We start from the raw sequence: 27769 nt of genomic DNA, 5'->3' as shown, positions 1-27769 counted from the left end.
ACACTCGGCCCTCACGCAAACCAATGGGAGCTGAAGCCTAGTTGGGGTGACCTACACTAACCCCCACCAGGCCTACCCCTCTCTACCCTGGTTCCTGTGCTCGCCAGTATGTACGGCAGACTGTCCAGTCTGTCCCACATCCCATTCAGCTCTCATACATGTTGATGGGCATTGAAGCCTAGTTCAACCCAAGCAACCCCATTATCCAGCCCACTCACATGCTGGTGGGTGCCATTCTGCCTAGCCACCCTTGTCCCAGTCCTGGTTTTCATGCTCTCCAGTGGGAGTGGCAACCCAAGAGGGAGGTGCCCACTTTTCCCTAATGGACCCACTCCCACTTTTGTATCTTGCACTTTCCGGGTGGTTCTGTAGTTTAATTTGACAGAATTAGCCTCCAGTGCCAGCCTCTGCCAGCTGTTACTGTGGCAAAGCCCAGCCAACCCTCACCACTCTGAATTGTGCTTGCACCAGTAGGAACAGTCAGTCCAGCCTGGCTTTTCCCTGATCTAGCTCACATGAGGCCCACAGGTGTTGTAGCCCTGCCTGGTCTGGTCTGCCCCCATCCCAGCTCACGCTTTCCAGCGGGAGTGACGGTCCAGTAGGAAATCCCTCCACATTCTTCCTACCGGCTTTGCCCCCTCCCTTCCTGGTTCTCATGTGTGCTGCGGTCCAGTCTGGTAAGGCCCATCTCACCTTGGCATAGGCTAGTGGGTGTTTTAGCCTGCCCGGCTCAGCCCACCCCCAATTCCAGCTGACGTTGGTGGGGGTTACAGCCCAGCCCAGCCCAGCCCATCCCAGCCCAGCAGGCATCCAGTCCCAGCTGTACTGTGTACTGGTATGTGTTGTAGTCAAACCTTGCCCAACCCACACTCTGGTCTGATGCTTGGATTCGCTAGTGGGTGATGTGAACTGGTTCAGCCTGGTCTGCCCCTGACCTATGCTAAATGTATGCTGGTGGGTACCTTTCCCTGGCTTGGTCTGGGCTGCTTCCTATCGTGATTTTTGTACTCACCTGCAGGGACTGTGTCCTGACAGAGGAGTTGCCCAGGCTCCTCCATTAGAACCTCTCCCATTGCCGGGCCCTAAATTTATTTATTTTTATTGAAAAGACAGATTGATGTAGGAAGAGAAGGAGAGACAGAAAGATCTTTTACCCAGACACTCGCCAAATGGTTCCAACAGCCAGAGCTGAGTGATGCAAAGCAAAGGAGCTACTTCTGGGTTTCCCACATGGGTACAGGGTCCTGAAGCTTTGGGCAATCCTTGACTGTTTTCCCAGGCCATAAGCAGGGAGCTAAATGGGAAGTAAAGCAGCTGGGACACGAACCAGCCAATATAGGATCCCAGTGCTTGCAAAGTGAGGACTTCAGCGTTGAGCCATTGTGCTGGACCCTGTTAAAGCGCTTTGAACAGTGCTGAGTTATACTAAAGTACTCAATGTTAGCTGTTAACATTAGTGTCAGCATTGTTTGCTGTTTCATTTGATGCGAAGCAGTATAATTGATCTGGCTAGATTGAATGTAGGGTGAGGAAAGTAAAAATTGTTGGTTTAAGATAATAGTTACAGAATCCTAGGTATTATTTTTGTGCATTTTGCTGATACTTTTATCATTTTTTATAGATGATCTGGTTATAATTCCAAACTTAGATTATGGGCATTTTTGGAACACTGGGCACATTTTCAGCCTCTGTTGTGATGTCCAGTGCAGTAGTCACGGCAGATTGAGTAGCTCTTAAGTACTTGGAATGTGGTCAGTCTAGGAGTTGAGGTGTGTTGTAAGTATAAACTAGCATATTGTATAAACAGTCATCCTATTGTCAAGATATAGTTAACAATTTCACTGGTAGTTCATCTTTGATCTGGAAGTAGAGATGCATACTGCATTGTATCCTCACATCTGGATATGATAGTCTCCATTACGCAGTTACTATACATTCCCTTAAACGAAAAGCCTCAATACAGAATCCACAACAGGAAGAAAAATAGAAATTTACAACACCATGAAATTAAATAACATGCTACAGGATATGGCAGTCTCCATTGCACAGTTTACTGTACATCCCTTAAATGAAAAGCCATCCAAACAAAATCCACAACAGGAAGGAAAAAAGAAATTAAAACCACCATGAAGTTAAGTAATGTGCTACTGAATGACTGATGTGTTGCTGAAGAAATGAAAAAGAAAATCAAGAACCTTGAACATGATACTGCTTTATGTATGATCTATGAGTCAGTAAGGAATTTAATGATAAAGTGTTTTGAAGAGATGAAACTAAAAAAATCTAAATCCATGAGATATAGTTTCTGCTGATCTTTGTTGGTGAGATATGTCTTCTGTAGGCAACAAATAGATGGATTTTGTTTTTCTTTAATCTGGTTTACTTATCTATGATGTTTGATTGATGAATTTAAACCATTTACATTCAGGGCTAATATGAATGAGTGATAGATAATTTGGTCCTGTCATTTTAACAGTGGCTTGTTCATTGATTTAATATTCCGTTGTTATTTACTGGGATATTCTTCACATTTGCTTTTGGTTTTGGTGGGTGGGTGCTATTCCTCTTCTCTGTCAAGAGAACATCTCTAAGTGTCCTTTGTAGGGCAGGTTTGGAAGAGGCATATTTTTTTAACTTTTCTTTACTGTGGAAGAATTTTATTTCATTTTCAAAGACAAAAGAAAGCTTTGCTGGATATGTAATCCTGGGCCGGCAATTTTTTTTTCTTTTAGAATTTGGAATATGTCACTCCATTCTCTTCTGGCATTTAGAATTTCCTGTGAGAGGTGTCCTGTGAATTTAACTGGCATTCCTCTATATGTCAATTGATTTTTTTCACAAGCACACATAAAGGTATTTTCCTTATGTTTGGTTGAAGAGAGCTTGATTATCATGTGTCGTGGTGAAGATCAATTTTGGTCAAGCTTGCTAGGAGTTCTGTGCTCCCTTCTGGATGTTGTTTCCCAATTCTTTACTAGATTAGGGAAATTTTCCTTTAATATTTTATGAAATACATTTGTAATTCCAGCTTCTCTTTCTGCACCTTCTAGGACTCTCATAACTTATATCTGGCCTTTTAATTGTGTCTTTTGGTTCTTGAATACTTTTTTTTAACTTGATCCAGCTTTTTGGGTTTTTTTTTTTCCCCTTGGTGACAGGAAATATCTTCTAAGTTTGAGATTATTTCTTCCAGCCTCCTTCATTCTATCTTGGAGACTCTCCACTGTAATTTTAATTTGCTCCACTGTATTCTTCATGTCTGATATATCAGCTTTCATTTTACTCATTTCCAGTGTGACATATTTCTTAAATTCCTGGAATGTTGATAAGAAGCTCTCTAACAAGTGCTTTGAATTCTGAATCTCCCATTTTTTCGGTGTCTTCCTCAGTTTACTCTGAGGTTGGCATAGGCTTTTGCTCCTTCTCAGGGGAGTCTTCAGTAATATTCATTGTGTCTTTGTCTCTTCTTTTGCTCTTGGTCATTGTACTTGTAGTTAGCAGAATCTTCTCTTTGGGGCAGGTTTCTAAGCTGTGTCACCCACAGGTCTACAGTTCAGTTTTACTTACTGCAGTTGGTACACGGCTCTTTGTTTGGACTCACTTGTGTCACTGCCTCCGGCAAGTTCCAGGTCTGTGTATTTCTTCAGAATAGTACTGGCTTATAAATTACAGCTCTGAGATCGTCTTTTTTGAGAGAAAACATTTTGGTTTACAGTTTGTCACTTTTTTGGTTTTGTTTTTCTGTGATTCTCCCCCTCTAGTTGTTTTTTTTTTAAGGCAGAATGCAGAGAGAAGGAGAGACAAAGATCTTCTGGTTCATTCCTCAAGTGGCCAAAACGACTAGAGCTGAGCTGGAGTTGAGCCAATCCCAAGGCAGGAGTTAGGAGTTTCTTTCAGGTTCCAGCATGCAGGTGCAGGGTGTCAAGGCTTGGGGCCGTCCTCGACTGTTTTCCCAGGCCACAGGCTGGGAGCTGGATGGGATGTGGAGCGGCCGGGATACGAACCGACGCCCATATGGGATCCTGGTGATTGCAAGACAAGGATTTAGCCAGTAGATTACTGGGCTGGGCCCATTCTTTTTTCTTTTTAATAACATTAACTCTAAATGCCCACAGATGGTCAGGGCAGAAACTGCAGGCTGGCAGCGCAGTCCAGGTCTCCCTGGAGGGTGACTGGAGCCCAGTTGCTGCAGCCATCACCCGTTGTTCCAGGGTCTGCAGTGGTAGGAAGCTGGCGTCAGAATCAGCATGAGATCCTCCTATGTGGTACGTGGACCTCTTGCCTGTAGACTAACTCCTTTGCCACTCCTAGGTTCCATGGTTCCAAGTTGTTGAACTTTTTGGGGTCTTGTTTCCTCATGGAAAATGTTTCTTTCAGTTGGGATTCTAGGAAACATGAACTGTCGTATCTTTCCCACTGACTCACTGGGGATGAAAGCTGTTCCCCACAGCTTTGGCGTGTTCTGCAGGTGCATGTGGCTTTACGCTGGATGCATTTAACATGTAGGGAGTGTGGACAATGCTTGTGATAGGTTCTCAGAATAAATCACTGCTCTTTCCACGTTAACCTTTCAGCTTTAATGGTTCTGCTTCTTTGCATGTTGGCAATTTTTTGTTTTTACATTTTCCCTCAGCCGTTATGCTACTCATTAAAAAGCGCTTTTGTCTTTCTCAAATACCATAGTCAACTTACAGATTTCTGTGATAGAATTTTTTTTTAAAGCCTAGATGATGAACTGGATTCTTTTCACGATCTGAAGAAACGGGGAACGGAAGAGTTTACTGAAAATGATCCTGTCGTTAGTAACTCCAGATCAATCAAGCAGTCTTTTAAAGAAATAGAGAAAGGTAAAAAAAAAAAAATCATTTTAGAACAGTCGTTTGCATAGTAGTTTTGTGAAATCGAGCACAGAGCAGTCACCTGTCAGTGAGGACCTGGGATTCCTCCGGAGTCCTGAGATGGTTTCTCTGCTGGTTACCAAACCCAAGGAGAAGAGCAATGGAAACTTCATTCTTTTTTTTTCTATATTCTTAACTTCTTGAAAACTTATCAAAATATGTTAATAATTAATCACACGCTTTTGTCTTCAGTTCATTTTCGCGTCCTATGTGTCAGAAGTGAGTAAAGGATTTGTAGTGATGTTGGAAGTAATATTCTGAGAAAATACTTCGTATTGCATAAAGCGTGGCGTTCTCAGCCATACTTGAGTTTTGTCAGGGTTGGTGGCGTCCCTCGCCCCGGTGGCCTTGGGCCGAGAGCACAGCTTGCCCGTCGGTGGCGCTGCTGCGGCCTCGCCGTTCAGATCTGCACACCCATTCACTTCCCTTTCTCCTCATCCCCGTAGCCCGTTTGATCTCAGCGTTTGGGGAAGTTGCAAGTCAGTTCAGTTTGGACCTGTGGTTCCCATCACATGATGGGTCTTCCCCAATGAATATAGGGGAAACACTGTTAAAAAATTGAATGTGTTTGTTGATAAAAATTTGTCGGTAAGAAATTCCCAGGTCATGGATTGATACAGTGAAAAATAATTGGGTTGTCCTTCCCTTGAGAGGGGTATGCCGAAATGAACGAAATGAAACATTGTTCTTTTAAAATGTTTTATATTGTAATTTTTTCCTGATCCAGGGTCTATCAGTGTTGGGGAATAGAATTAGGAAACCATGTGGTCTTAAAGCTGGGCTCCTGGGAGATTGATGCTGGTTAAAACCACTGAGATAGTGTTCTCTATCTCATTACTAACTGAAAACAAATTCTAATAATTCATTTTGATGATATAAAGCCACAGAAGCTTATTCAATGCTGTTAAAAAAAAAAGTAAATTAGCCTAACTGTTTTGGGAAGAAATTGGCAATACCAGTAAAGCTGGTATTCTGAAGCTGGAGTCCAAAGTAGAGGCTAGGCGCCAGTGTCTGAAACTCCACGCGTGGCCTGAGTTTGAGTCCTGGCTGCTGCACTTTGGATCCAGCTTGCTGCCAGTGAACCGGGAGAGCAGCAAAGCATGACTCCACGTGAGAAACCTAGAGGAAACTTGCAACTCCTGGCTTTGGATGGGTCCAGCTCCGGCCATGGAGGCCATCTGGGGAGTGAACCAGCAGATGGAAGATCTGTTTGTCCTTCTCTTTCTGTGTAACTCTGGCTTTTACATAAAAATAAGTACATCTTAAAGAAAAAAAGTAGAAGCTAAGGTGGGACTCACGGTCAGGCACTCCAGCAGGCTGTGGCTCTCTTGATGGCCTCGGAGCAACACAGCCAAGCTCCTGCCACCTGTTTCCTAGTGTTTATATACACTAGAGAGACTGTTGAAAAATAGGTATATCAGGAGCCCTGTATATAAGGGTGTGACAGCTGTATAGTGGGGATAGCTTAAATATTCATCTGTAGGGCTGCTGAAGGACTGTGTTATTCTGAAATACAGGGGACATTGGTGAGGGGAAAGGTTCTTTAAAAAAAATATTTCTTTAAAAATTAGAACTATAGAATGCAAGAGGACAAATTTTCATATGCTGGTGTGCTCCCCAAGCATTGGCAATGGCCAGGGCTAGGCCATGCTGAGCCAGGAGCCTGTAACTTGATCTGGGTTTCCCTCTCGGGTGGCAGAGGCCCCAGGGCATGGCCGTCTCACCCTGCTTTCCTTCTGGTACTTGCTCAGGAAGCTGGATTGGAAGTAGAGCGGCCAGGAATTGAACCAGCACCCAAGTAGGATACCAGCGCTGCAGGCGGCCATTCCATGGATTATGTAACAATGCTGACCCCAAAACTTCGAAGCCATACAAATAAGTTAATATATACAAGCAAGCGTTTATTGTAAGAATATTTACAAATGTAAGTAAAGTTTATAATCCAGATTTTTTTTTTTTTTTTTGCTGTTGCAGGGCCAACTAACTCAGCCTCAGTAAGACCTCGAACTGACTGTTGTAGTGATACAAGTGATTCTCCATTGAAATATGACAGCTACCAGAAACCAAAAACAGGAAGCAAACAGAGTTTACGCCCACATCAGATAAATCAGATATATGATGAATTATTTCAAATACATCTTAAACTGCAGGTAAGAACCAAATGCTCAGTTGAGAATTGAGAATTATATGTCGAATACCAAGCACTCAGAACATTTGAGTATAAAGTATTTTATAATTTGTAATAAGCAAGTCAAGAAAAGGCCAGAGGAAACAAACAATATACAGGAATTATTTTTTATATATATGATGGATTTATTTTATTTTTGATGATGTTTCTGTAGTTGAGAAGGATGCATGCCCATGTGGACCACCGATTACAATGGGCAGGGTAAACAAATGAGGCAAAGTGAAGGAGACAGGTGCTTCCCGACCTGTTTCTGTTCTTCCTGTATCTGGGGGAAGAGCAGGAAAGAGCCGCTGCTAGCAGCCTGACCACACCGGTACGCAAGGATGTGGTCATCAGGGTCCCTATCTGTACCTGGTGATGAGGGATGGCCACCTGATGTCATCTCAGGGTCCCCAGTGTGGAGAATGTTCCAAGGGTACTACTGGTTAAGTGGTTCAGTAGCTCTGAGAGGCTGTTGGTTTCATTGCTGCAAGGTTGAGGAAATCCTTCCAAGGTCTGTTGGCTGACATAGTCCACTTTAGAGTGTCCACTCACGCAGATATTTGCTGTCAACGCTTGTCTGGGAGAGTTGTCCAATTTGTTCTGCCCTCCATCCTCTGCCATGGTACTGGACATCCTCTGCAGGCCTCCGTGAGCTGTCATGTCCCCCATGTGCATGTGGGCATGCTGTCCACTGTACGTGTGGTTCCTGCGCATGCTGGTGTATGCAGCAGACTGGTCCAGTCTGTCCTGCGTCCCATTCAGCTTTTGTGCACACCAGTGGGTACTGCAGCCCAGCCCAATTGACCACACTATCCAGCCCACCCTTATGCAGGTGGGTGCTACTGCCTGTCCAGCCAGGGCCACCTCAAGCCTTGGTTCTTATGGTCATGGTGGGAGCTGCAGCCTATCAACAGGGGTGTCTACAAGTTTCCCTACTAAGTCCACTTCCAGCCCTGGATCTTGCACTTTCCAGGTTGTTCTACAGTCTAGCCTGACAGGACTTGCTCTCATTCTCAGCACTTGCTTGTTGATGCTGTGCTAACGGCCATCCAGCTAAACTCACTCAGGCTCGTACATGTACCAATGGATTTGGCCGCTTGGCTCAGACTGGCCAGCCCAGCTTACATGCAGCCAACAGGTGTTGTAGTCAGCCTGGTCTGCTCCCAGTTCCATCTTTCATACTCATAAGTAGGAACAGTGGCCAAGCATGGGAACCCCTAGTCCCCCTGCTTGGCTGACCACACCTCTCCTTCACCACCCCTTCCGCTCCGCCACCCGGGAATCTTGTGTGTACTGGAGGTTGCTGCAGACTTTTCTGACATGGCCAGCCTCACCATGGCTTTTGCAGGTGGATGGAAGCCGGGCTCAGCCTGGTCTGAACCTCCTCCCCCCAGCTCCTGCAAGTTCCAGCTGTGCTGATGAGTGCTACAGCCTAGCTCAGCCTGTATTGCCACCAGTCCTGCTTCTGATTTGGGCCTTGGCTGGCATTGCGGCCTGACATGGACTGTTCTGTACGCTATCCTGGTTTTCACATCCGCCAATGAGTGTTATGAACTGGTCCAGCCTCTTGTCCCCAAGACCTGAGCCACACATATGCCAGCAGGCACTGTAACCTACGCTGGTCTAGACTGCTCCCAACCTTGATTCTTGAACTCACCAGCAGAGACTGCTTCCTGACAGAGGAGTTACCCAAGCTCCTATATCAGCTCACCTCATAGTTACAAGTCTAGAACACACAAGTTGGCCTTTGGTCCAACCTGACTTGGCCCACCTCCTGTCCCGGCAAGTACAGCAGCCCTGCCTAACTGCTCCACAACCCATTCTGTCTCCTACCATTGGGTGCTACATCCCAGCCCTGCCTCATCCACCCCCAGGCCTAGCTCTTATGTGTTTAGCAGGCGCCAAGACGTAGCCTAGCCTGTCTACACCCATGGTAGCTCTGTGGACAGCAGCAGGTGCTGGAGTCTAGCCCAGTGGAGCACCCCACACCTAGTCCATGCTTGTGTCGAGGGATTCTGCAGCAATTTCCAGACTAGACACAAACTCATGACCAGGTTTGCTCCCAGTAACAGAAAGTTGCTCTGACCCAGCCCTCATCTCCCATCCTCTGGCTTGGCCTTTGCCTTCAGATGCTGCAGTCTAGCTTGGCTTGGACTGCCTCTAGTCCAGCTCTTGCTGGTAGGTGCTGCAGCCTAGCCCTGCCCAACCTGCCCCATCTCTGGCTTTCATGCACACTGGTAGGTGTGATAACCATGACCAGCATGGCCTGTATCCCTTCCAGGCTTCTGTGCATGTCAGTATGCTCCTTTTTGATCTGGCCCTACCCAGTCTGCTGACCTAGAACTGATCCATACACCTGCCAACAGTGGAGCAGTGTGCCCAACCTGATTGGCACCTTCTCCTGGCTGATGTGCTCACCAGCAGGAGCTATAGCCCACCAGAGGACTTTTCCAATTACCTCGCTAAACCTAATCTAGACCCAGATCTCATGCATGCTAGTGGGTGCAAGGCCCCATAGTCTCAGCCTTTGTGTGTGCTAGGGGTTGTTGCACCCCGACCTTCCTCACACCCTCTTCTTGGTGCGCTTGCAGGTACTGTAGTCTGGACTAGCCCAGCCTGTTTCCAACCCCAATATCCATGAATAACTGAGTTCCATGGTCATGCCTTGTTTGGTGTCACCACCCCTAGCTCTTAAGCAAGCCAGTGGATATTGCAGTTCTGAGCATGTGTTCGAGTCCCCATGCCCAGTCCGTCAGTACAGTGTGTCAGCATAGGGTCTTTCCCTTCCCGTTCCACTTGCCCACGGCACCCACGCATGGGTGAGAGTCCTCAGGCTCACTGTGCCAGCCCCTGATGCAAGTTCCCAGGCCCTGGAACCCAAGAAGGAGGCAGCTGACAGCTCCACGGGTGGAAGAAAACCTGTGCAGGAACTATAGAAGTGAGAAATGTGGTGTGTGAGGGAAAAACAGACAGTGAACTGTGCATCCTTAATGCACAATTTACATGAAATTCTCGTTAGGCATACACTAGATACACATGAAATAAACATCTGAAAAAAATATTTTGTCAGAAAAAAAATTCAGGCTATAATTACTGTAATATTTGCAAAAAACAAAAAGTTACTTTAGCCTAGGACTTCTTCACCTGGTCCTTGGCTAAGAGTTAGAGCTGACAATGTAAATATACCACATTGTGTTGCTCTGCTCACTAATTACTGGACCCTCGGGTTGTTACCAGTTATTGGATATTAAGACAAGTGCTGCTGTACACACACGTTTTGAGTTTTGGGTGGATATAAGCTTTCTGTTCTCTTGAACTCAGTGGCATGCCTGAGCCATATGACAGGTGTCACTTTCCGAGGAACTACCCCATAGTTCCCAAAGTGTGTGTACTGTGTGACATTTCCACTTGCCAAGTGTGTGCTTTCATCTCGTGCATCCTTACCAAGGCTGTCCTCTGTAACTGTGATAGCTCAGGGTGTGAAGTGTCACTGCGATTTTGTGTTTTCTCAGTATCTTAACTGGCCTCAGTTTCAGATGTGTTTGTTCTGTGGTAACAGAAAGCATTATGGGCAGAGATATGAAAAAGGCCATTTGGAGTTTAGAAGATCGTAGTATTTGGAGGCTGGGAACATTTCATATATATATTTTTAAAGATATGATTATTTTTATGGGAAAGGCAGATTTATGGAGAGAAAAACAGAGATAGGCATTCTGTCTGCTAGGGTACTTTCCACATAGCTAAAATGAGGAACTGAGCCGGTCTGGGGCCAGGAGCATCTTCCTGGTGTCCCATGCCAGTGCAGCATCCCAAGGCTTTGAGCCGTCTTCCACTACTTTTCCAGGCCACAAACTGCGAGCTGGATGGGAAGTGGAGCAGCTGGGATAGGAACCAGCGCCCATATGGGATGCTGGCCCTTAGAGGTAGAGGATTAGCCAGTTGAGCCCTCTCGCTGGGCCCAACATTTAGCATCTAAATAAGAATTCTAGCCACGCATTGCATATAATCAAGTAGAGAGAAGGAAGAAAGAGAAGGGGAATGGCTTAAGGCCGAATTCTGAGGAATATTGATGATTCAAGGACCATAGAGAAAGTGGAACCTGTGAGACTGTAGATCCTGGCTACGGAATGAGGTGTCCTGGAAACTAATGGAAGAGAGTTCTCAAGTTGCAGGAAAATGCCCAAGTATAAAATGCTGTTGAGAGACTCAAGTGACCTTAGTCATTTCCAGTAGGGGTTTTGGGGTGAAGCCAAATTAAAGTGAAAAGGAGCGACTGAGGGTTACGGAAGAAGGATCAGCAAATGTAGACAACATCTTAAAGAGAGAGATGAGTCGGAAGCACCAAAAGGAATTTTTCCCTGGGTCATATGGGAGAGGTTGGTCCAGGGATGCTCAGCAGAGCCGCCTCTACGACTAGGCCAGTAGCGTGAGGAAGAGGAGGAAGGAGGAAGGTGAGCGCGTGCTCCTTGTGGGCAGCACGTGCGTGCTCTTGCCTTGCCGTTAGGTTCTGGTCTCTGAAGTTGGAGACCATGTAGAGCGCTTCAGCTACTGATGTGTTCAGAAGCAGTGAAGAATGGAGACGATTCGATCTAGAATCTGTGGAGACTGGAGGAAAGGGGGCTCACCGTGAGAGTGCAGACTCCTGGACTGCTTGGGAGCCAGGAGGAGTCAGACGCGTGAATTCCTGGGGGTAGCGCTTTCACCGTGTTAATGCTAGTCGCCTCCAGGGCTGTTCAGTTATGGAACATCCTGGGGTCTTTCTGATAGAAGGACAACAAAATGAGCAAGCTGAGAGTGTGGGTGAAGTAAAAATAGAGTGCACTGAGTTATCCATTAGACTGATCCTACTGTAGTGTCACAGTAGTTTTAAAGAGAATTTCTCCGAAAGTTTTCTTGCAGTTGTAATTCACATTTACTTTCGATACTCATGTATCTCTAAAAACCATTTGGTTAAATCACAGTGTCAATCAATGAAAAAGTAATTTGCAGAATTTGTGAGTTTTTTTTTTTTTAAAAAAAAACACTTAAATCTGGAATTCTGATAACAGTGTGAAACGACAGCGCAACAGAAGTTTGCGGAAGAGCTTCAGAAGCGAGAACGTTTCCTGGTGGAGAGAGAACAACTGCTTTTCAAACATGAAACTGCCCTGAGTAAAATCAAGGGTGTGGAAGAAGAGGTTCTTACGCGATTTCAGATTATAAAGGAGGTAATTGCCCAGCACGGTTTCTGCCTTTGACATTTGCTTATTTCGTCCCTGCGCTTCCTCTCTTCACCCCGTGTATATTGTTTTTGGAACCCCCTGACAGCAGCTTGCATGTCACGTCACTGCATCCCAGAATACTTGAGCACGCATTGCCTAAGATAAGGGGCTTTTCCATGCTGTCCTCATATCAGGTAACTGATGTGGCCCTGGCTTTGATTAGCCTGGCTCCGGCCATGGCAGCTGTTTGGAAAGTGAATCAGCAGATGAAAGAGCTCTGTCTCTCTTTGTTTCTCTTTGTTTCTCTGTAACTGCCTTTCAAATACATCTTTTCCTTTTTTTTTTTTTAAATCAGTTCTTTCTGTTGAGTATTTCTGATATTCTTAGGGATACACAAGCCTTAAACACTCAGCTAGGACGAGTCTACTGTCTCTCACAAGGAGCAAAGTACTTCAGTCTTTCATTGTTCCTTAACGTCAAGTAAAAAATGTTTCAACGAGTTTCTGCGGGTGCACTTTTTGAGGAGGAGCAGGAAGTAGACTTACTGCTATTGAATTTGTATGCAAGGTTTTAACTTTTTGCTTGTTTATTGCTACTTTGGTTGATTGTTTTCTAATCATTTGCCTAGTCAGACAGTTATGCTTGGATATACTGGTTACAGAGTTTGTGATTAAAGTGTTTCTAATTAATGCAGCCATAGCCAATCTTCACCTGAACACTAGATCAGCTGGTTTTATTGATTTATTTTTCCTTCCTTAGCAACACGATGCAGAAGTTGAACACTTAACTGAAGTTCTCAAGGAGAGGAATAAAGAGAGCAAGAGGCTGAGGTCTTCGTTTGATGCATTGAAAGAATTAAACGATAATTTAAAGAAGCAGGTAAAGCCTAATTTTTTTTTTAAAGATTTTAAAATTTTTATCGGAAAGGCATATTTACAGAGAAAAAAGACCTTCTGTCCATTGGTTCATTCCCACAATGGCTGGAGCTGAGCTGATCGGAAGCCAGGAGCCCAAGCTCCCTCTGGGTCTTCCACGTGGTTGTAGGGACCCAGGGACTTGGGTCATCTTCTGCTGCCCTCCCAGGCCACAGTCAGGGAGATGGACTGGAAATGGAACAGCCAAACACGAACCAGCGCCCATATGTTGAGCCAGCAGACTGGCCCAGGTACGGTGTATTTTGATGTATGTTAGATTATATGATATTCTAAGAACTATAAATTATACCCAAATCACTCATGTCAGTCTTAGGACTCATCTCAGCTAATTTTGATTAGATTTATCTGTTAGGCTCTTTTAGGAATACTTCCAAATGCAAATAGAATATTGTTTTAAGCTGTTGCTTTCTTCGTTTCATCTGTCCTGACCACCAGTTGAGCTGTTTGATAATTTGAGATTCTTTTAAAGTATAAAGAACATTATTAGATTAAAATGAAGCAATAATAAAATAGAATATAAATAATACAATCATGGTAATTTTTAAAAATAATAAAAATTTAAAATATTATAAACATTTGATATTATAAAATAATAACATGTAAATAAAATAATAGGATCAAGCAATAACTAGTAAGCCTTTAGATACTGATCTCCACATTTAATATGTAGTAATCATAATTGTCATCACACACATTTCTGAACATCTGCCGTCTGCCTGGCACTGTGCTGGACCCAGGCCTTCATGTTGCTTGTGCTCTTACAGGTATGGCTGCTATTACATTATACCATAGCTGTTTATATAATGTAATTCAGGATGATGCATAGTACTTATTTTTTTAAGTAGGTTTCAGTTCTTTTTTTGTTGTTGTTGGAAAAGCAGATTTAGAGAGAGAAAGATCTTCTGTCTGCTGGTTCGCTTCCCAAGTGGCGCCAAAAGCCAGTGCTGAGCCAATCCGAAGCCAGAACCAGGAATCTCTTCTGGGTTCCCCACGCAGGTGCAGGGTCCCAAGGCTTTGGGCTGACCTCAACTGCTTTCCCAGGCCACAAGCAGGAAGGTGGAAGGGAAATGGAGCAACTGGGACATGAATCGGCACGGTATAGGATTCTGGCATGTGCAAGGCAAGGACTTGAGCCACTAGGCTAATTGTGTGGGATCCAACTTTATAGATTCTAAAACATAGTAAGTGTAGAGTCAGAGATAATTTGTCTCCTCAAGTGTCTTAGCAGTTCTGCGTTCTTTAATTCTGTTTTCCAGCTTCTGATTCCCTATCATCTCGACTTGAGGGGAACCTTCCTGTTCAACATTGACAGCTGGGTACCCTGTTTCGCACTTGAAAGTTCTTTGCCTTCTCTAAGTTCACTCGTGACCTCCTGCAGTCGGGCTCTGACCTTGACTGATGTTTGCTACGAAGTCTGTGGCGATAGCTTTGCCGATCACAGTCTGTTTAGCATTTGTGTAACATTTTGGAAGGGATGTTTCTGTGATTGCTGGCACGTTGTTAGCTGTACGGGTCTCTTCGGTTTCTATAATCCGTATCAGTTTTGCATGTGTTGGTATGAGCACCTAGTGATGGAGCAGTTGATTTCATGTCACTGAGTCATAGTGGGAAATGGATGAAAAATGTTCGGGATCATAGCACAAGAAAAGCCATAAACAAAGTAAATTTATGAGCATGGCTGTATTGTAAAATAACTATACGTACTAACAAGAGTTTGGGAGCATTTGACTTACAGACTGGTCTGGGGAGTTCTGACTTGCTGAATTAATGTGCTGTAAAATTTCTGAATGAAAAGGCGTAATATTTTTGTGACTGACATAGTTTATGATAGCTTTATAATTTTACATTTTTTTCCCATTAAGTCTTGCTAGATTGAGGGGACGCACTTAATGTTGACCTTTTGGAGGATGGGGAAAAGGAATACAAAAGGTTACGTAATAGCTGTCTAATTCCAGTGGGACAGAGGGTAAATTCTCTGTTCCATACCACAGAGGGGCGACTGTAATTCACAGTAATGGGTTATGTTCTGTATAAAAAAATGGAAGCGAGGAGCTGGATGATTCTAAACCGATGGAAAAATTGAGCAAATGTTAAGGCTTAATCTCTTGATTTAAGCAGTTTATTTTTAGGCAGTAATGTATGTTGAAAAGTTGCATAGTACCCCATAAAAATGTGATGATATTACATGTTAATAAAAAAGAAATTTAAAAAGTACCGGTTGGGAGAAGGTCTCATGAGTACTCCAGGTATTTCAGTTTAGAGGAGAAAAGGAGAGATCTTTTTGCACAGCAGCTAAATTTCTACTAGGGGCACTTACATTCTGCATTGGGTTTGAGTTCTGCTTCTCAAACTCTGATCCTGCTTTCTTTAATGCATCCCCACAGGCAACAGGTGAGGGATCAAGAACTCGGACCCAGGCCCAGCACAGTGGCTCAAGTCCTCGCCTTGCATGCACCAGAATCCCCTGTGGGCACCTGTTTGTGTTCCAGATGCTCTACTTCTCCTTTGCTCCCTGCCTGTGGCCTGGGAAATCAGTCGAGGACGGCCCAAAGCCTTGGGACCCTGCACCCATGTGGGAGGCCCGGAAGAGGCTCCTGGCTCCTGGCTTCAGACTGCCTCAGTTCCAGCTGTTGTGGCCACGTGGGGAGTGAACCAGCAGACAGAAGATCTTTCTCTCTCTGTCTCTCCTTCTCTCTGTAAATCTGACCTTCCAATAAAAATAAAAATAAATCTTTAAAATATTTAAAAAACACTTGGGTCCCTGGCTGCTGCCTGGCCAGGCTGTGGCTGTTGAGGACATTTGAGTAAATAGAAGAACTTCGTATTTCTTAAGCTCTCTGGATTTCAAATCAAATGCAAATAATGCAATCTTTACAGGCCAGGACTGCAACTTTGGGTCAGGTGAGTTAGAAGTGATGGAACCCTCCTCCTTCAACTGCATCCTTGGCCTTGATTGATTTCAATTCCAAGTCAGATTCAGGTGCTAACTGTACTATTGCGGAGAAATAGGTAATCTTTCTTTGGAAAGAGATGGATGCAGCCTTTTCAGCATTTAATGTATCATATCTTGAGGTCTGTACAAACAAGTATTAAACACATTGTAATATAGAATCCTAGGACTAAACAGGAAGGGGAAAACTCCAGAGGATGTAGACAAGTCTGCCAGCGACCCAGAGATCGGAGTTAATAGCAGTGACTTGAATGATCAGTTTGGGCACAAAAGTGTAAGAGAAGATTGAAAATTTCTTTGGAGAATTCAATTTTAAAAAAGAATTAAATTGAAAAATTTTTAAAGATTTATTTTTTTTTTTTATTAGAAAGTCAAATATACAGAGAGGAAGAACTTCTGTCTGTTGATTCATTCCCCAAGTGGCCACAGTGGCCGAAACTGAGCCAATATGAAGCCAGGAGCCTCTTTGAGTCTCCCATGCGAGTGTAGGGTCCCAAGGCTTTAGGCCATCTTCAATTGCTTTCCCGGGCCACAAGCAGGGAGCTGAATGGGAAGCGAGGCTGCTGGCATTAGAACTGGTGCCCATATGGAATCCGGACGCATTCAAGGCAAGGACTTTAGTAGCTAAGCTACCACGCCAGGTCCTAATTGAAATTTTTTTTAAAGGTTTATTTATTTTTATTGGAAAGGCAGGTTTACAGAGAGAGAGAGACAGATCATCCGTTCACTGGTTCTTGTGTGGGTGCAGAGGCCCAAAGACATGGGCAGTCTTACTCTGCCGTTCCCAGGCACGTCAGCAGGGAGCTGGATCTGAGGTGGAGCATCCAGGAACTGACCAGTGCCTATGTAGAATGCCAGCACCTAGGCAGAGGCTTAATCCTTTATACCCTGGCACTGGCGCCTAAATCGAAATTAATATATATTATTAAAAGATTTATTTGTGTTGGGATGGAAGAGTTACAGAAAGAGAACAAGAGAGAAAACTTCCATCGTCTGGTTCACTCCCCAAATGGCTGCAGCAGCTGGAGCTGAGTGGATCTGAAGCCAAGAGCCACGAGTTCCTTATGGGTTTCCCATGTGATCCCAAGGCTTTGAGCCATCCTCTATTGCTTTCCCAGGCCACAGGCAAAGAACTGGATGGGAAGTGGAGCAGCCGGGAAATGAACCGGTGCCCATATGGGATCTCAGTACTTACAGGTGAGAATTGAGCCATTGTTCTGGGCCCTTGAAATTCTTATTTTTTTAAGTTTATTTTTGATGGTGTTTACACAGTACAGAAGGTTCGTGTCCATGTGGACCACTGATTAGGATGGGAAGGGTCCAGGAACAGGGGAAAGTGGATGAGACAATTGTTTCAGTCTTTTTGTTTCTTCCTGTATCTGGGGGAAGTGGGAAGAGGGCCTCTCCCAGCAGCCTAACCAGTTAGATCAGTACCTGAGGATGGCAGGTGGCCACCTGATGTCATGCCAGGGCCACTAATGTGGAGCCTGTTCTGAGTGTACTTCTTGTGTTTTTGATAGTTCCGAAATGCTGTTGATTTTGTTGCTCCAGTGATGAGGAAATCCCCCCAAGGTCCACTGGCTGATAATATCCACCTGAGAGTCTCCATTCCCCAGATACTTGCTGTGAACGCTTGACTGGGAGAGTTGTCCAGTTTGGTCTGTGCTCCATCCTCTGCTGTGATAGTAGGCAGGCCTCAGTGAGCTGTCATTTCTCACATGCACGTTTGGGCATGTCGTCCGTACTCCCTCTTATTGGCTGGGCACCCCATGGTCAGTCTTATCACAGATCCTGTGATTTTTCCCTGTGGTTGGAGTTTTGAGTCCAGCAATCCAGTTGGGGGGGTTCTCTAAAGAATCCTGGTCACAAGCAGAAGCAGTAGTCCAGCAAGGGAGCCCCAGCAGCTTCTCTGTTGCTTGCCCCTGCACCCCAGGGTTTTACATGTGCTGCTGGAGGCTGTGGCCCTGTCTGACATGGCTTACCTTACCTTGATGTTCACTGATGAGTGCTTTGGCCTCACTCACCTGACCTGACCCCAGTTGTAGCTCATGCTGATGAGTGCTGCGGCCTAGCCCAGTCTGGACTGCCTCCTGTCCAGGCCTTAATTTGATCTGGCAGGTGTTGTGGCCCAAATCAGGCTATCTTGCATCCTCTCCTGGTTCTCAGATCTGCCAGTAAGTGCTGCGAACTGGCCCACTCTGTCTGGCATTCCACACCACATCTGAGCCACTCTTTTGCTGGCGTGAACTGTAACCTGTTCTGATATAGACTGCCCCCAGCCTTGATTCTTGCACTCACCAGCAGGGATTACTTCCTGACAGAAGAATTTCCCAAGCTCCACTACCAGGTTACCTTCCAGTCCTAGATCACACACACAGATGTGGGGTCTTTGGCCCAACTTGACTTGGCTCACCTCTTGTCCTGGCAGATACAGCAGCTTTGCCTGACTGGTCCATACCCATTCTGGCTCACACCATTGAGCGCTTCAGCCCAGCCCTGCCTGATCGACTAGATCCAGCTCGAGTGGGTCAGCGGGTGCCAAGACCTAGCCCCACTTGTCCTACCCCTCCTCTGGCTCTTGTGAGCAGCAGCAGGTGCTGGAGCCTAGCCCAGTATGGCACACCCCAGACCCAGTCCCCACTCGTGCCGAGGGATGTTGCAACCGTGTCCAGCCCAGATCGCTGCCCCTGTTCTGACTCTTGCCCTCACAGTGAGAACCACAACCAGCCAGGACCACACTAGCAAGTCCAAGAACCAGGTCCGTTCCCAGCTCCAGATCTTGTGCATGCCAGTGATTTCTCTGACCCAGCCCTCATAGCCCACCCTCTGGCTTGTCCCAGCCCGCCCCCAGTCCCAGCTGTGCGGGTGTGGGCTGCAGCCTAGCCCTACCCAACCTGACTCATCTCTGGCCTTCGTGCAGACTGGCAAGGGTGATAGCTAGCCTAGCATGGCCCGTACGTCATCCTGGTTCCTGCACTTGCTAGTGTGCTACAGTTTGACCTGTGGTAACCTTAGACACAGTTAACGTTTTAGCAGAAAATGGTGATTTCTTTTCAGCTGTGGATCTGGTGTAATCTTAAATGCTGCTTTTTAGTTATTATTGTTACATTGCCTTGTTATGTAGACGGACATTGCAGGAGTCTGAGAAACCCCTACTCCGAAAATAATGGGAGGATTATATTGAGATACACCTAACTTTCTTCCTTTAGTTAAATGAAGTGAGTGAAGAAAACAGGAAGATGGAAATTCAGGCTAAAAGAGTGCAGGCTCGTTTAGATAACTTACAGGTATGTGGTCTGTTCCTTCCTTGAGACATAATGGATTTTTAAACGATCGTCTTTGATGACTTTCTAAATCAGTTGCTCTTTATGTCATGCAATTATTCTGTTGCAGAGGAAATACGAGTTTATGACAGTGCAGAGGCTGAAGGGCAGTGCACACGCCGCTCAGGAGGCGAGGAGTGTGAAGCAAGAGAAAGCAGCAGTGCCAAGAACTTACAAGGTGGGATGTGGCTGCACGCATCTCCAGGGAAGAAGCAGAAAAAAAATTTTTTTCTTTAATCATTTCTCTTTAGTTTGGCAAATATTTTTTTCTATATGAAAGAGTTCATTGTAATATTTATGCTACAGAAAAGTAACTCAGAATATTTCAGAAATATTTTTATTTGCAGAAACAGCAGTGGCTCAGGTGGAGTAACCTTAAGAATAATTCTATTACCCCACGTGGGTTGATAATCCACAAATGTTTGGGGTACTTTTCTGCAAGATTATAGATTCATTAAATTTTCCTCTAAGAATTTTTTAACTTGAAATTTAATTCCATAGTAATCTAATATGTAGACTATGTGTAATGTATATAATATTTAAGATTCCTGTACCATCCAGCCAATTATAGAATCTTTCTATCCACCCTGAAACATTGCGCACCTTTCCTGATCATGTTTTTTCTGCTGGAGCCAGTTCTGGATGTAATTTCTGTCACCGCAGGTTCTTTTGGCCTGTGTTACAACCTGAGTGAATAGAATTGTATAGTCTGTTCAGGTTGTGCGAGGACTCTTTCTCTTGGTGTTGCGTTGGGTCTATCCTTAGTTTGCTCATTGCTTGGCAGTGCTGTGTTATATCAGCTTATCCCGGTTGATTCTCAGGAGGGTTGTCTGCTGTGTCTGAGTTTCCTCTTCTCAATCGTATTGAGTATTCATGTGCGATTTTTGTGCAGATTATTTTTATTGCTCTTGGTAATTGTCAGGACTGGAAGGAACCTCTGTGTCCTGTGGAGGTGCATGTTTGTTTGAAACGGACAGATTTTCGAAGTGTTTGTACTAGTTTATACTTCCGTTGGTGATGTCTGAGAGTCGGGCTTTTCCCAAAGCCTTGCCATTACTTGGTATTTTCATTCTTTTTCAGTTTGATCTTCCCAGTGGGTGTCTAGTGGTATCTCACAGCAGGCTGTAATCCTTTTAATTTTCAGGTGCCTTCATAAATTAAATGACAAAAGTGGAAGGTTTTGTACTCAAGTGTTAAAGGTGATTGAAGTTCTTATCTAAAAACAAGTTGTTCCTACTGGGAAAAAAATTGAGAAAATTAGAAATCACTCTTGTTTAGAGGGGTGTGGTAGCTATTATTTGTCATTCAGTCACCTGATATTTTTTGGGGGGGGATTGCCATTTAATGTTGCTTTTTTATTAATTTCATTGTATTCAGTTTTTGTAGAGTTTTTGAAATGTTTCTTTTAAAGTGCTGTCATTTACTGAGGTAGCTGTAAGGCATAGTGTTTGCTTTATTGTTACATTTTTTTTTTTAAGATTTATTTATTTTTAGTGGAAAGTCAGATATACAGAGAGGAGGAGAGACAGAAAGGAAGATCTTCTGTCTGGTGATTCACTCTTCAAGTGGCAGCAACGGCTGGAGCTGAGCTGATCCAAAGCCAGGAGCCAGGAGCCTCTTCCAGGTCTCCCACATGGGTGTAATGTCCCAAAGCATTGGGCTGTCCTTGACTGCTTTCCCAGGCCACAAGCAGGGAGCTGGATAGGAAGTGGGACTGCCAGAATTAGAACCGGTACTCATGTGGGCTCCCTGTGTGTGCAAGGCAAGGTCTTTAGCCACTAGACAACTATGCCAGGCCTTATTTTTACTTTACAATTTAACAGTTTTCAGCATTTTTCCATGTTTATTTTATATTTAGACATTACATACATACACATACACTACTTTTTTCTTGAAAACAAAAAACACGAAGTAAGAGGTTCATGCTAATGATTTTTTAAAAGATTTATTTCATTATTATTATTTTTATTGGAAAGGCAGATACACAGAGAGGAGATACAGAGAGAAAGATCTTCCATCGTCTGGTTCACTCCCCAGGTGGCTGCAATGGCCAGATCTGACATGATCTGAAGCCAGGAGCTTTTCTGGGTGTCCCATGCAGATGCAGGGTCCCAAGACTTTGGGCCATCCTCTACTGGTTTCCCAGGTCACAGGCAGCTGGAGGGGAAGTGGATCAGCCAGGATATGAACCAGCGCCCATATGGGATCCCAGCATGTGCAAGGCGATGATTTGTCACTAGATTATTGAGCTGGGCTCAGTGCTAATGATCTTAATGTGGAGAAAGAAGGCTAGACCCTGGAAGTGGAATGCTTTAGTGAATCAATATTTGTAGCTACCAAATGATTTGAAATTTACACACTTTTTATACTCTTTCTATATTAATTCTTTTCTATATTAACATAATGTAAAGTATGGCTTATTTAACTTAGCGTTGTGACCTAGAGTCCTATTTTGTTGCAGATGTCTGAGTTTTTTTTAAAAGCTGAGTAAGATTCTGTTGTGTTTATATGTCACTTCTTCCTTATCCAGTCATCAGTTTTCAGATATTCAAGCTGATTCTGTATTTTGCTGTTGTGATGTAAGCTGCTGTAAACATAAAAGTGCATATACCTTAAATATTATATAGTACACATATTCTACTTATTAGGTTACTGTGGAATTCAATTTCAAGTTAAAAAATGTAAGAGGTGGGAGTTAGAGATTAATCTTCAGTCAGCTGATCAGCTCCCCAAACAGCCACGATGGCACAATGGCCAGGGGAAGGCCAGGCCCAAACTAGGAGCCTGGAATGCCCTTGGGATGCCCTTGGGTCTCAGAGGCCACCTTCGACTGCCTTCCCAGGTGTACTGATGGGGAGCTGGGCAGCAGTGCAGCGTCCATAGGGGATGCCAACGTTGCAGATATCGGCTTGACCCACTGAGCCGCAGTGCTGACGCCCAGGAGTCTTCATTTTAGTGACACGATGCAATTCTTTCAATTTCCTCTTCGTGAGAAGGTTTCTCAGCCAGCTTTTAACATTTTTCATATTAATTTGGAAAAGTTCGATTTGGAATTTCTTTTCGTTGTTTGGAGAACCTCTATCCTTAAACATGAATGTTAGTGAAGTGCTTTAGATAAATTATCCCGAGGTCACTTCCAAGTTCAGGCTTGGCTTCGGACTTTTACGAGGTCATGAATTGAAATGAATGTTTAACTTTTGACATATAGGCACCACTTAATGGGCAAGTTTATGAGCTTTTGGCTGTCTTCATGGATTGGATTTCGGATCATCACCTTAGCAAACTGAAACATGAAGAATCTGGAATGGATGGTGAAAAGTCACTACTCAAGTTTGCTTCTCAGAGAAATGAAATTCAGGAGAAATGTGTTAAGGTTTGTTGGTTTCGTCTGGTTTTTATTGGAAATACATGATTCAGTAGACATGAAGTTTAAAAAAGAAGGGCCTCTGGTATCTTTTCAAAGTGAAGAGAATAGAAAAGTATTTTTGATTGGAAATTGATCATACCACAAGTGAACTCTGAAAAGATTCTGAAATGACTTTTTATTAATTTCTACTTACATTTTTCTCAGTAGGTTCTGAATTTGTTCTTTTAAAAATGGAGGATCAGATATGAAAAACATACTCCAGAAATGACTGAAGGTAGTTAGATCAGGTGCCTTTATAAAGTAAACTTCTTCAGGGTGATCTGTGTGGGTACAGTGATCAGCTGCGCAGGGGAGTGGCTGGAGCGGGTCAGGGCCTCGCCTCGTTGGTACTGGCTCTGAAGGCCTGCAGAGTGGGCCACGTGCCGTGGAACATGGGTAGCTTTTAGAAACTTACTGCCTCCTTAGCAGCAGACAAACGGGGATCTCAGTTCTGTAACTGGAGGAATGAATTCAGAATAAGCAAGCAAACAGATCCTCCTTTAGCCTCTGAGAAGGAACACAGCTCCATTGTTCACTTTTTAAAAATTGATTTATGGGCCCAGCACAGTGGCTCAGTTTTCTGATCCTCCCCTTGCAAGTGCTGAGATCCCGTGTGGTTGCTGGTTTGTGTCCCAGCTGCTACACTTCCCTGCTTGTGGCTTAGGAAAGCAGTAGAGGATGGCCCTGTACAGTGGGACCCTGCATCCACCTGAGAAATCAGAAAAAAATGTTCCTGGCTTCTGATGGGCTCAGCTCCGGCCTTTGCAGCCACTTTGGGAATGAACCAGTGAATGAAAGATCTTTATCCTTGTCTCTCCCCTCTGTGAATCTGTCTTTCCAATAAAAACAAATAAAGCTTTAAAAAAAAAAAGAGTTACTTATTTGAAAGGCAGGGTAGCCAAGAAGGAAAGGCGCGTGCAGAGAAATCTTTCATCAACGAAAAGAATCGAGCAAGTGGAACGGAAGGGCATTCCACGTGAAAACATCGGGCTCGGACTCAGGTAGAGGGATGCGTGAGCACACCTGAGCACGGGTCCTTTGAAATCAGGTAGGAGAGTCAGAAAGATGAAGAACAGCACTAAGAACCTAGGAACCGACAGGTTACCACCAGGCGGGCCAGCTCAGGACTGTCGTCTGGGAAGGAGGCGGGCCAGCGGGCTTGCATGCAGGTCTAGTGGCTGAAGGGGTCGACGTTGTGCAGCGGGTTAAGCTGCTGCCTGCGAGTGGCATTACATGTTCCATCGTGCAGTGCCACGTTGAGTCTCTGCTTCCCATCCAGCTTCCTGCCGATGTTCTTGGGAAGTCGGTTCCTGCCGGTCTGTGTGGCAGACCTGAATGGGCTTCCGGAGTGCTGGCTTCAGCCTCGCCTTTCCCTGAATGAGGCGGCCGTTTGGAAGTCAGCCAGCAGAGGTGGAGCATTTGTTTTCTCTCCCTTTCCTTCCCTTTCATTCTTCTTTGTTACTCTGTGTTTCAAATGGGTAAACAAATAAACCTACAGGGAGTGGCTGGGAAATTGCCACACATTCTTTTTCCTGTATAAATAGTCAAGCAAATTCAAGTAGCTCGAAAAACCAAAGACATGCACAACAGACACATTATAATCAAATTTCCAGCGGAGACTTAAGATTTTGAAAGCAGCAAGAGAAAAGGAACTTGTCACATATAAAGAAACTTCTGGGCCCAGTGCGGTAGCCTAGCAGCTGAAGTCCTTGCCTTGCACGTGCCAGGATCCCAGATGGGCACCGGTTCTAATCCTGGCAGGCCTACTTCCTAGCCAGCTCCCTGCTTGTGACCTGGAAAAGCGGTCGAGGACGGCCCAATGCTTTGGTACGTTATAACCGTGTGGGAGACCGGGAAGAGGCTCCTGGCTCCTGGCTTTGGATCGGCTCAGCTCCAGCCGTTGCTGCCACTTGAAGAGTGAATCACCAGACAGAAGATCTTCCTCTCTGTTTCTCCTCCTCTCTGTGTATCTGACTTTCCACTAAAAATAAATAATAAAAAAAAAAACTTCTGTAAGAATACCAACACATTGATTAGCAGTCAGTATGGGCATGCATCCTTCTTAACTGTATAAACATGATCAGAAATAAAATTAAAAAAAAACAAATCAGGGCCCAGCGCGATGGCCTAGTGGCTAAAGTCCTCGCCTTGAACCCGCCAGGATCCCATATGGGCCCCGGTTCTAATCCTGGCAGTCCCGCTTCCCATCTAGCTCCCTGCTTGTGGCCTGGGAAAGCAGTCGAGGACAGCCCAAAGTCTGGGGACCCTGCACCCGCGTGGGAGACCCGGAGGAAGTTCCTGGATCCTGGCTCTGAATCGGCACAGCACCGGCCGTTGCAGTCACTTGGGGAGTGAATCATCAGATGGAAGACCTTCCTCTCTGTCTCTCCTCCTCTCTGTATATCTGACTTCATAATAAAAAATAAATAAATCTTTTTTAAAAAAAAAACCACAAAAATCAAGCAATAGAGCTTGAAAAATAATAATGGATTTGTTAAGAATAAATAACAATAATAATAAAAAAGAATACCAGCAGATTTCTCAGCAGAACAATCACAGTGCAGCCGGCAGCGGCGTGGGGCATCCACAGTGCTGAGAGTAAGCATGAAGCAGGGGCAGGGGCCAGTGACCTCCTCCAGGTCTCCGTGAGTCCCAGGCTTTGGGCCGTCCTCTGCTGCTTTCCCACTCCTCGGCCAGGGAGCAGGACGGGAAGTGGAACAGCTGGGACACGAACTGGTGCCCATATGGGATGCTGGCTCTGTAGGCAGAAGCTTAGTGTACTATAGCACAGTACCGGCCCCCAAAGCGTAGTTACTGGTTTAAGAAGTCTTTCGTAATTGCGGTGACAGTCACAAAGGAAATAATTATATAATGTGCACAGAAGAAGTGAGAAGTTTGTTTAAAATATTTGTGAAGCATATGCACATGTTTAAAATATTTGTGAAGAAAGCAGTCAGAAACCTACAAAACTCCTAGAAAATAATGAATAGAACCAATAGTAAATCCTTCTGTGTTATTATTACTGTTTAAACTCAACTTTGCTGATCATTAAGACAGAGTGAGAAACTGGTGTTGTGGCACCGCAGGGTAAGCTGCCTCATAGAGTGCTAACAGCCTATACTGGATCTGCAGTTCAAGTCCAGGTTTCCCTGGTCACAGGTCCAGCTCCCTGCTGATGTGCCTGGGAGAGCATGGCAGGGGGACGTGGGCCCTGACCACCATGTGGGGCACCTGAGTGGATTTTGTGACTCCTGGCAGGTTGGGCCATCTGGCTACCAAACCAGTAGGTTTCAGAACTGTGTCCCTCTTTCTCCTTCTCCCCATCACTCTTTCAAAGAAAAAAGAAAAAATACCAGTCCTTTTTATTTTTAAGATAGTTTTTATTGGAGTGGCAGATTCACAGAGAGGAGAGATGAAAGGAAAGGTCTTCCATCCATTGGTAGAAGCCAGGCGCTTCTTCTTGGTCTCCCAAGAGGGGGCAGCGTCCCAGGTCTTTGGGCAATCCTCTGCTTTCCTAGGCCACAAGCAGGGATCTGGATGGGAAGTGGAACAGCTGGGACACAAATCAGCACCCATGTGGGATCTCAGCATTTGCCAGGTGAGAATTTAGCCACTGAGCCATTGCACCGGACCCTAAAAAATACCAATCTTAATATGTATTTTAAAAAAGAGGCTGAATGAATAAAAAAAAAAAAACAGTATTCAACTCTAGGTTGTATATGTGAGAATTCGAGTGTGTCCTTCATGTCTTGGAGGCTTGGTCCCCAGAACACCAGAGGTTAGTGGTGCCTTTGACAGGTGGGGCCGGCTGCAAAATAATAGCAGAGACGGGCTCCCTGTACTCTCTGGCTCTCTGTTTTGACGTTTGATCTCTCTCTTTCTTAGTCTCTCTCTAAAGTTTTGTTTATTTGAAAATTTACTCATGGGTACATTCGGGTCAGAGGTCTTTATCTGCCTATTGTTCACAGTATTCACTGCCCATTGTCCACAAGGGCCAGGGCTGGGCAGATCCCAAACTTGGAGCCAGGAGTTTCTTAGTCTCCCACGCAGGTTCAAGGGCCAACACACTTGCCCCATCCTCCATTGCCTCCCAAGCAGTCAGCAGGAAGCTGGATTGGAAGTGAAGCATTCGGAACATGAACTGGCGTCCACATGGGATGCCAACATTGTAGGCAGCAGCTCAACCCCATTCTCCACGGTGCAGGCCCTGATCACTCAGTATCCCACACACTGTCCTTATTTGGGACCCCTGGGGGCCCCACCTGAGCCAAGCAGGTATCAAAACCATGAGCTTGTATTTCCAGGACTGTGAGCTAAGTGGTCAGTTTTTCTCAAGGTTAAGCTAGTCTCAGGTACTTCATTAATAGTTAGAGAAAGGACTAATAAAAGACCTGTGATCATATATAGACTAAAAAGTAAACGAGTAGAGAAGATGATTTCCTGCAAATGATTACCAGTGGAGAGTAAAGGTGGCTGTGCTAGTTTCAGACGAAGAGGCTTCAAGTCCTGAAGTGTTAGAGGAGATATTGCTGGGGGTAAATTCATTAAGCTTTAACAGTGATGCACAGTGAAACGTCAGACTCCCTTAATCCATAAAGCAAGTATTGACATAATTGAAGGGAGAATCAGCAACCCAGTAATAGAAAGGCGCCACTGCACCATTTTCAGTGGTAGAATATTCAGAATTTAAGTGAAGAAGTAGGGAGCTTGAGCAACATATAAGCGGTTAGCTTTAGCAGACACAGAACACTAACAAACACAGCCCACTCGGAAGGCCCTACTGCGCATGCTCCACACGGCCTGAGTTGCCAGGCCACAGTGTAAGTCTGAGCTCATCCTAAGAGACGGGTATGGTGCAGCATGGATTCTCAGAACACAATGGAGTG

General features: G+C 44.8%; 1 protein-coding gene across 4 annotated transcripts in view; it reads left to right on the top strand.

Moving 5' to 3' along the window:
• Positions 1–27769, top strand: part of CCDC138 (coiled-coil domain containing 138) — a 63470-nt gene that overhangs the window by 7514 nt on the left and 28187 nt on the right. For 3 of the 4 annotated variants that reach the window (XM_040975510.1, XM_040975508.1, XM_040975509.1), the window contains exons 4-11: positions 4723–4847; positions 5372–5377; positions 6873–7048; positions 12117–12275; positions 13029–13148; positions 19364–19441; positions 19548–19655; positions 22686–22850. In XM_040975510.1, coding sequence (XP_040831444.1) covers positions 4723–4847; positions 5372–5377; positions 6873–7048; positions 12117–12275; positions 13029–13148; positions 19364–19441; positions 19548–19655; positions 22686–22850 — 937 coding nt within the window. Of the gene's footprint in view, positions 1–4722; positions 4876–5371; positions 5378–6872; positions 7049–12116; positions 12276–13028; positions 13149–19363; positions 19442–19547; positions 19656–22685; positions 22851–27769 lie in introns of all 4 variants that reach the window. The other variant, XM_040975507.1, reaches the window with a different exon arrangement.

This window comes from Ochotona curzoniae, unplaced genomic scaffold (genome assembly GCF_017591425.1).
Source record: "Ochotona curzoniae isolate NIBS_2020 unplaced genomic scaffold, NIBS_Ocur_1.0 contig_2688, whole genome shotgun sequence".
In the NCBI taxonomy this organism is placed as follows: Eukaryota; Metazoa; Chordata; class Mammalia; order Lagomorpha; family Ochotonidae; genus Ochotona; species Ochotona curzoniae.
Note: the sequence above shows the minus strand (reverse complement) of the source record. Positions and strands in the feature narration are given on the sequence as shown.